Source organism: Syngnathus leptorhynchus, chromosome 3, assembly GCF_054491065.1.
Source record: "Syngnathus leptorhynchus isolate UIUO chromosome 3, UIUO_Slep, whole genome shotgun sequence".
Taxonomy (NCBI): Eukaryota; Metazoa; Chordata; class Actinopteri; order Syngnathiformes; family Syngnathidae; genus Syngnathus; species Syngnathus leptorhynchus.
In genome coordinates this window covers 11,973,532-11,983,812 of record NC_141197.1, presented here as the reverse complement: position 1 = coordinate 11,983,812, position 10,281 = coordinate 11,973,532, and the positions used below count along the sequence as shown (strand labels likewise).

Sequence of the window (10,281 nt, the reverse complement as noted above, 5' to 3'; positions counted from 1 at the left end):
TGGAAAAACTCCTTCATTAGAATAAATATTGTCCAGCAATATTACTTTTATGCATTTGATCAAATTACAAATTAAAGCAAATTCAGCTACAAGGGTTGGTCCTAAATTATGTGTCTTTGTTTACACTCATTGAACAGCACTATAGGTTTACCAGTCGAACATTACCGGAATTTAATTTAGAAAACTACTGTTGTTAAATTCAACGTCCACTTCTTGTAGGCTGAACTGTCAACAGGCAATGTAATAATTGAAAAGTAAAGGTTTAACATAATGTAGCTTAGAGTAAGAGAGTTTAAAAAAAAAAAGTCATATATAGTAACATGTATCTCAAATTAAAACTTTTCTCAAAAGTACCCACAAAGTTATTTAAGTAATTCAAATAGAATAAATGTAGTAATTATTTAATAACAATAATACATACTGTACACACACATAGAGAGAACTACAAACTATGAAACTGCACTGACAAGTATTTGAAAAAACCCAAAATACATTGATGTAATGGTATAAATATAGCATTTCTTAAAAATAAGTCAATAAAATTCTAAAGTATCCTGCATTGGAACCACTGTAGCAAGTGCAGTTTAAAGTTACTAAAGTAAATTCGACGTAAATGTAACGCAATACTTACTACTACTCCTTCTACTACTACTACTACTACTACTACTTCTACTACACTACTACTACACGCGCATAGACACAGTAACAATGATGACTGCATTGCAAACATGCGCATCTTCAAGCATGTCGCCTGAGCGCTTCTTCACAAAACCAAGTGAATGGAAGATAAGGCGGCAGGCGCACGGACGGGGGTGACACATCTCAGCCAAGACTGTGTAACGCATTCATGGAGCTCCCTCTGTTGGATGGACGCGGCCTCCGACTACAGACGTGGTCACCTTAAAAAAGATACAAATAAATAAAAAAAATTATATATATATCCACACATATATATGTATATATGAATATATATACATACATCATCACTAATGTAATGTTGCATAATATGCCTACAATAGATTTTATTCACTAATGAATGAAATGGGGCTTCAACTCACAATTATTTTCACAATCGATTAATCTGGTGAAAGTTGGTGCAAGTTTTTCTTGAATCAGATTCTAAAATAATATAACTTCCACCCCCTTTTTCAAAAGCATGACCTTATTTTAAATTGAAAGTTCAGTCAATCCTCATACAAATTAATTATGATTCTGTTATTTTTATCATTATTTTGTTTCCACACAAAAATAATTAGCCAACCTTCATATAGAATGTTAGATTGCTAAATATTTACTGTTGAGAAGCTGCAATTTTGACGTTTGGACAATTTTACATTAAAAAGGTACCTGAATGATTCATTGATTATAAAAAAAAATATCTCAATTAATTTGATAATCGATTATTTGTGGACTAATTGTTGTACCTGTAGTGTGGAAAATTGGAAATGTGGCAAGAATTGGAGAGTGGAAAGCAGATGTTCCAAATGAGCTGAACAGGTTGCATTTGGAATGGCAATGATGGGGAATTAGCTTGCATGTTCTAAATTTTTTAGTTTGAAATTCTAATCATTTGGGGTTCATCAGAAGCTCTGCAGTGATCCAACTTTATTCTCTTATGGCAACGCCCATGTCACTCACCACACCAGGCTTTCCCCTTTAAAGCCATACACACTCAAAGTCACAGAACAAGAAGAACGGGCAAAAATGTTCTCGTGTTTACACTATTATTGCAAAATACAATATATACAATTAAGCAATTATCAGAAGAATAATTGATTTTTTTTAATTGCCTTAGTGGGCTTCCTCTATTGATATGTGAAGGGTATACTGTCCAATTACATTTCAGGTGCATTTAACGATTGGGTTAAATATATTTGCACTTAATCTGTTTGTTTTAAAACATTTATTGAGGCACAGTTTCTTTTCAAATTTTCTGTGCACTACTTTCTAATTAATATTGGCGGTATTTTTTGCTCCAATATTTAAGCACAGTGTTTATGTTCAAAAAGGTCGTGAGGTTACATTCACTTAGAATAATATTAAATACACTTTTTTGAGGGGATCCTCATTTTGTATGCCAGTATAGGGCTACCATTATTAGTCTGTTGATGGAATTTAGAGAGCTATTTTTCCGAGTTAGTACTTGGTGTCCAAAGTAGCCCCACTAGTGGTGACAAAGGGAGGTGCATCCCGCCGGGGCTCTGGCATGGAGTGGGAGGCGGCAACCTGCAGCGAGCATCGTCGCTTCTCGCCTCTCCTTCTCGTTATGTGTTTATTGTGTGCAAGGAGCACATAACAGGACGAGGGGAAATGGAGAGTGAATGCCGAAGAAAGTGGAAGGCAAGATTTGCCCTGAGGCGAGACATCTTGAAGGAGTTCCTGGCTGAGTTTCTGGGGATATTTGTCCTGATAGTGAGTAGCCGTCCCGTCTGCCTGTGTGCACCTGTCATTCAGCTTAAACCGCCGCTTTAAAGCTTCTAATTAGGTGTCTCTCTACCTCTCGTGGGACTTTGCTGTCTGTCACATATGTGTCTCTATTAAGACACATAGCGCACACTTTGATGTGGAACAACTTCAGCATCACAAATGTCCTTACAAATATACATTTGGTATATCTGCGAGCTTCTTTTTCACCTCCACCTGTCAGCACATAAGTTCAATGACTGTGACCCATTAGTGCAGACTTCTTATGTGTGGATGAGTGCTCTCATTTGTTTTGTCCTAACTAAGTGGGGGGATTCTTTATTTTGCTCAGACAAATTGCATCTGGCAGTTGGAGGCTCTTGTTAGACAAGGGGCTAGTGTTGAGGCTGCCTATAATTGGAATGGTGGAAAAAAAACAACAACAACAATGAGCTGCTTCTCGTCCCTGTGTGTCTCGCAGCTTTTTGGATGTGGTTCAGTGGCCCAGGCGGTCCTGAGCAAGGGAGCTCTAGGGGAGCCCCTCTCCATCCACCTTGGCTTCACTCTGGGACTTATGATGGCCGCCTATATTGCAGGAGGGGTTTCAGGTAAAAGCACCTACTTGTCCTAAATGTGGGGGAGCCAATCAAATAGCTGCTATTTACGCGGCTGAAAAAGCATGAAATCCATACATTTTTATAATTGATACAGTGAAGAAGAAATATTCGCAATTGCACCAAAATAATTGCAACCTACAAAGTCAAAAGAAAAAAAAAGACAAGAGCAGCATTTGAGGAGAACCCAAGAAAAAAATTAAATCTAATCTGAGCTAGAAGAAAAGGAGACTGATATTTCAGTCATCGCCTGTTAGTCCATGGAAAGTAATGAAGATTAAAAATCATACATATGATCCAATGAAACCTCAGCAGTATCGCTGAGATGTGCCTTCTTCCCATATTTTTATAATTTCCTAGCTTGCCATTTTATACTCTTTCTTGCTATTATTACTAGATTCATCTTTGCAGCTCTGGATCATTTGAACAGTTAATTGGATGCTTCATATTGCTAACGAGTCTCTAAATTTTATACATTTGTGTTTATATCCAAAATGTATTTTTTTCTTTTCTTCCTGTGGTACTACTAGAATGCCCCCAACAGCGGGAGACAAATTCTTTATGTTGGCCAACAAAGATTCTGATTCTGATTCAGATGTAGTGGCCGGTGTAATTTGTCTGCACCAACAAGTTGGTTGGAGTGGATGATGCTTGCACTGTCTCGTTGTTCACTCCACGGTTACTGAGAATACTAGTCAATAAGGCTTGAGAGGACAAGGAAGTTAATATATGGAGAGATTCTGCTGCATGACTGGGCCATTGGGCCCCGGGGTCCACAGCACAGTAGGAAGCTTCTGTGGGACGACATGTCTGAAGATGATCATAGGTATTGGACTAATGAGCTTTACAGGGGCATGGGTCTCCAGAGAGGAAGGTAGGGGGTCAGGTGTGACGAGCCTGCCTTTCAAGACTTCCCTGGCGGGAGGCCCCCGTCGCCGAAGAAAACACAATTGTCTCCTCTTTGTAGTCCCCCATTTCGGACGACGGCGGAGCGCAAGTGTGACACATCCTGGTCCCTCTAATGACCCGCGCTCTACGTGTGCCTTAAGCCGCTTCAGCCAGATTATGTCACAAGCAATCGGGCCCGCCGCTTCTGGCTGCTTTGTCGCGCCCGGTGTTTATGAACAGGATGGGGAGACGAACAATGGAAGCATGGTCGATGCCCCCTGGCGGTGTCACCACAGAGAGGTCAAAACGAAGATCCCAGAGTGTTAAATAAATGAGCCCACACTGTCAGCGCAGACCCGCAACATTTGGATGGAATGTTGTTCACTCTGGAGTTTTAGGGTGGATGATGTCGGTGAAGGGTGGAGCTCATTGATATCAAACTCAAGGCCCGGGGGCCAGATCCGGTCCGCCGTGTCATTTTATATGGCCCGCAAAAGCAAATCATGTCAACTCGTATGATCCTTGCTAAAATCTGTCCCGAACTTTCATTTGCATTTGCAATCGATAATAATGTTGAGATTTTTTTAATTACTTTTTTACAGTAATTTGAACAATAACTTAACAATAGTATTTCAGATTTCAAAACTAGTAATCCATTTGTTGTGCATATGTATTAATATGAGAGGATTAATCATTTATTTGGAGTCTGAGGGAAGCCACAGCTACAAAGTGGCTCTCGATAAAAATGGTTTGACAGCTAGCTAACTAAGCTCGTTGAACCTTCCGCCACCGGGCAATCTGTTCTACCACTGATCCATACCAACATGCTGTTGTTGCGCTGCTGCGAGCTGGTGACACCAACAAGACTAGCTGGTCACCAGCTATCACCAGCTCCTGGTTGCAGCTTGCCGGGTGACTTTGGCTCATTTGGTTGAGCAGACTCCCCACTCACAGAGGGTTTGGATGTTTGAATCTTGGCTGTTTTGCTGCTGGTACCACCAGCAAGCTGTTGCTAAGCTGTTGCTCTTGGATCTCCGGCGATGCCATTGTGGTCCTTCCAGCTGTAAACGAGCTCTCGTAAGTAAGTGTAAGTGCCGCCCTCTGAAAACCTTTGTGGCTGGCCAGCAGATGCACAGACTGTTGGATCAAACGTTGCTCCTAATGGGGAAAGATCAATGCGTAATTCACGCCACGCCTAAAAAGTTTGACTATAATGTGCTGTAAGTGCTTCTACATAAATGCTGGCAAATGGCTATTTTTGTCTTAATTAAGCTGCTCAACTCACTTCACAAATATGAGCCCTTTCCATCAGCACAATGATGATGTGTTTGCATTTGTGTTGCTCCAGGAGCCCACGTGAATCCTGCAGTCACTCTAGCTATGATGATGCTGGGCAAGATATCCTGGAAGAAGTTTCCCGTGTATGTGGCCGCACAGTTTTTAGGGGCCTTTGCTGGGGCCTGCTGCGTATATTTGTTGAATTATGGTAAGTGAAAATGTTTATCTTAAAAAAGGACTCGGGCAATTTCAAATTTCTGCTGAGGCCGACCTATGCGGTGGCCACCCCTTGTCACAGTCTAGCCACGCCCATGGCCAGTCCCTCACATCAGTGGAGATTTTGATGTGTGATTTATTTTTTTGGCCATTTCCACAAGGACAGACTATTCTTGGAACCCTTGATACTCACATGTTTAAAGAATAGACATACCACTGACTTGAATGCAAGCTCTAAAAAAATGTGTCTTGAGTAAAGGATATTCAATTCTTACAGTCAAGGTCAATTAAAATCATTACCTTTCTGAAACGCTCACTGTACGCATGTTTGGCCTCCCTTCACCGAAGTGTTTTTTATCCGAACATTTTCTGGCTACGCTCCTTTGTGTTTGAAAATCTTTTCTATGACTGATTCCATGTCTACGTGTGCATTTTGTGCTTTCACTGTTCTTCTATTGCATTTGTTGTTCTCATAGATGCTTTAATGGAATTTAGCAATGGAGAATTCATCATTAGCGGAGAGAACGCCACTGCTGGAATATTTGCATCTTATCCTGCTAAGCATCTCTCTACGCTCAACGGATTCCTCGACCAGGTAATAACTAAAAGAGGCCATGTTCAATTTCGGTGTTGCTACGTAGTACCTGTATGTTTGCTAGGTTAGACGAAACTTTGGCTGGCCATTGTTCTGTCCTCTTGGTTTCCATATAGATTCGTTGATGATGAGGAGTGCAAATAATGTTACGCAACACTGACTGTCCTGGATGTAGAAACTACTAGAGCATGTAAAGATGCTTGAGAGTACACATACTGTGCACTCTTGGGCATGAACGTTAACGTTGATGTGATTCGTATGCCGACCAGTGAACAATTGCGCACAATGCTGAAAATAGATATCACGTGTTTGGGATATGTTGATGTGGGTTGCATAAATTAAAAGTCATACAGGAGGATTTTTCATCACATTTGCTGTTTTCTGATTTGTATGGAAACAGCCATAAGTTTAGTATAAAGCTGCCTTGAGAAGCCAGCAGAGTAAAGGGGAAGTCATGTAATAAGCTTAAACCAAACAAGAAAGGTCACGGGTGATTGCAATTTAAAAAGACCCCGTTAAAAGCGGCATCTTAATTTAGTTGCTTGTGGTTTGGTGTTTTGACGGACTGAGTCTATATGTCTTGTCAGGTGGCAGGAAGTGCTGCGTTGATCCTGTGCATCCTGGCCATAACGGATTCGAGGAATATCGGCGCCCCCAAAGGCATGGAGCCTCTGTGCATCGGCCTAATCATCCTGGCCATCGCCGTGTCCATGGGTTTGAACTGCGGCTATCCCATCAACCCTGCACGAGACCTCAGCCCGCGACTCTTCACCGCTGTGGCAGGATGGGGGTGGGATGTTTTCAGGTAAGCAAAGCCCAGGAAATACACTGCTACCTTGATTTATGTATGAGTTGATTTCATTCCGTGATCAAGCTCATCACTCAATTTTCTTCTGTGAAATGAATTAAAATGCACACATTACACACACCCCAAAAGTCAACACCTTTTTATGTTTGTATGGTTCTGATGAGGGAAACTTACATTATACAGCAACATATACATCAAAAACATTAAAATGTCAGAAAAAAATCTTCACATAGGATGAGTAGGATTTTATGTTTGTAAATTGTCTGAAATGTCAAAATAAATTAACATTTCTGAAAAAAAATTAACAAATTACTCTTGCACAGTTGTGATTAATCGCCGTTCGGCAAGTTAAAAGAAAGAAAAACGAACTCATGCATTGCAGAAAAAAAAAAAAAAAAAAAAAAGAACATTTTAGTTGTGTGTTTAAAAATTGGGAGCAAAAGATTTTGATGCTATTAGCACGTGCAGTGTTGTTGCCCTGGCTCACTGCTTGCTGACACTCCCTCAGTGCACATCCCCGCGTGAAAAGCACAACTCACAGCCACGTCTCTTTCCTTTCAGACTCTCTTTGTTGTTAATATTTCAAAAGGCGCTTGTGTATATTGTGCATTCTGAAATTGTAGCGTGGCATTCAGGAGAACATGGAACATTTCCCTGCCGGTGATATGAAATATTTAATGATTTTGTTTCTGAAATGATGCTGAGGTGTCTTTACCCTGCAGTCAGATCTGACTTCACACTACTGTAACTGTGATCACATTCCATTACATGGTGCACATTGTGACAATTTTGGAGAATTTCATCCAATATTACATAATGCACTGTAATCATAGGAAAAAAAAGTATACATATTTTGGGGTTCCTTGAAAAATATCTTTGTGAGAACAACATGGCCAAGTCCATGAACCCTAACTGATGACTGCTTCTTTATTAGATAGTACCCATCCATTTTTAGAGATCCTAAAAAGTACCTAAACTGCAAAAATGTTTGGGGACTCCTAAAATGTTTTTTTTTTCTCAAGTGAGCTGATCATAGTGGTCAGTTAAAGAAATGTCTTGCGCCACACAGTTCAGCTTGAATCTCTGCTCGGGCAAAACCCCTCCCCTGCATGGAAAGTTGGACTGCTGTGTCAGTTGCACCAGACTTTCTAAAACCCTGTTGGCAACTTTCCATCATATTGTGTCTTCATCCAAATCAAGTCTGCATTGTTTTGATGTGACAAATGAGAGAGATTAAAACCAATAATACGCTCCATCCGGAAAACATTTACAGAGCTTCATTATTCCCACATTTTGTTTTTTTATGGCCTAATTTAAAACCGGTTACATTTATTAAAAACATTTGGCCTCAAAATCATGTTTTGAGATTCACTTTGACAATGCAAACCCGTGTCCTGGGCAGATCACCTTAAATGAGGCGGCACATAAGTGGATAATCCGGTGGCATGCTGCCTGCCGACAGCATTGGACTTCCTGGGAGCCTCCGGGAGGGACACGACAGACCCCAACCCTCAACAACACCCCCCTACCAGTCACTTGTTCACTTTTCCTTTTTCTTTCATCTTAAATAAATGTGTGTCTGCTTTCACCTGCTGTGCTACAATGCTAGAGACTAATCGCTCACTTAAAGAGTGAGCCAAAGTGACAATGAGGACACATGCAGCAGACACAGAGCTGCTTATTAGAAGACTTGACTTTAATCAGGGATAAGGACGAGACGCTTACATGTGCCAGACGTCAACATTCATGCACAAGTGTGCTGAATTTCGTCTGCAATCACACAAATTTTGTATTTTCATGAAATATGAAGTCAATTAAAATGAATTGACTTTGGTGTGTGTACATGTTCATGTGTTTTTCTGGCAGGGCTGGAGGTTGCTGGTGGTGGATCCCTGTGTTTGGACCTATGGTCGGCGGGGCAGTGGGAGCCGCTATTTACTTCCTTTTCATCGAGCTGCACCATTCCGAGCCCAAACCGCAGGAAGAAAACAATGGCCAGCAAAAGTATGAAATCATAACTCTGTCTTGAAACTAAATATAGTCACGAAATAAACGCCTCCTTATTAAGCAGTCGAAGATTTCGAGAAGTATGATTTCTTATAGCCAATCAATGAAGAAAGGCAATCGTAATTACAAAAGCAGTATTGTTTCATAAAAAATCATTTACTGTCCTGTTCTATCATTTTACAGCATTTTTTTTAATTAGTTACTCAGACACACACACACACACACACATGCACACACAAACATATTGTTGAAATGTTGTTGTTTTGTGAACTTTATGTTTCACATATTTTATTCCGAATGCATAAACAAGAATGCAGCAAATTTGTATTTAAATTAAGGAAATCAAGAGGGAATTCAAAAAAATCGACAACTTAATTTTAATTCATTTAATTTGGATTGCAATTTCGACTTGTCAGGCTTCACATAGTGCACGTGTCAGAAGTATTAAGAAAAATAAAGCAAAGGTCCCAACCCTGTGTGGCAATTTACAAGCATTGTGATATTTATTGAATTGTATTAATCATGTTGTACTGAGCAGCCAGATAGGTTTCCTGTGTGCATTATGGAAGTTCCACTATATGCATTAGAGTACAAAGTACTTGTGTGTTTGGTAATATTCTTTTTTTTTTTTTTGCATGTGTTCAAAGCTGTGTCACTACTTTGAGTTGTTCTTTTTTTAATTTCAGGGTTTTTTTGTTCCTAGAAACTCCCGCCTTAAACAATTCTATGCATGTCCCTTTCTATTCTGTGGAGGTGACACCTAAAGGTTATGCAATATATTATGTCATTATAAAAGCTCTATAACACTGTAATTGTTTACATGTAGAAAATAAAACTTTAGTGTAAGATAGAAATATGAAACACATTTAACCTATATGTATTGACTTGACAGTATAGAGTTATGAATTCCCACATTGTGTGTTTTATTTGTTGAGGACAGTTGAAATGTACGCATGAAGTTATTTTATCTTGTGTACATTTTGTGGATGTGTACGCACGCTTGTGTGTGCGTGCATTAGTGTGTCTGCGCTTGTGTGTATACGCATGTGTGTGTATACAAGTACTTTGGTCGCCAATAAAACAGAAGCGGAAGCAAGCCAGCCTGTCATTAAAGCTCTTTTGCAGGTCTCTGGTGACAATAATAATGTGATCATCCTAATGTGAATCAAAACATTCTCACTGATATGGTCAACATTGTGGAAGAGCAGAATTATTGATAAACCTGTGCACTTAATGGACAATCAAATAAAGATTCAAGTTTTAAAATTCACATATTATTCAGTAATGGTGTTGTAGTGATTTTCAACAGGAGGTTGAAAGCTTGTTTGGGAAGCCTTTTTTTTTTTATAACATTTTTAAACCCTCCTGTCTTGCACAAATGTATTGATAAATGCATTGAACAGCAGTGGTCCTAAGATGTAACCTTGAGGAACTATCTTAGGCAAAGCCGCAAAGTAGATAGTGTGACTGAA

The 10,281-nt window shown here is 39.8% G+C and overlaps 1 protein-coding gene across 1 annotated transcript; it reads left to right on the top strand.

Annotated features, from left to right (window-relative positions):
• Positions 1-2,276: 2,276 nt before the first annotated feature.
• Positions 2,277-9,898, top strand: aqp9b (aquaporin 9b). The gene is made up of 6 exons (XM_085908552.1): positions 2,277-2,412; positions 2,885-3,011; positions 5,254-5,391; positions 5,876-5,994; positions 6,582-6,799; positions 8,669-9,898. Exons 1-6 carry the CDS (start codon positions 2,311-2,313, stop codon positions 8,829-8,831), a joined length of 867 nt encoding a protein of 288 aa, XP_085764678.1. The 5' UTR covers positions 2,277-2,310; the 3' UTR covers positions 8,832-9,898.
• The last annotated feature ends 383 nt before the right edge of the window (positions 9,899-10,281 follow it).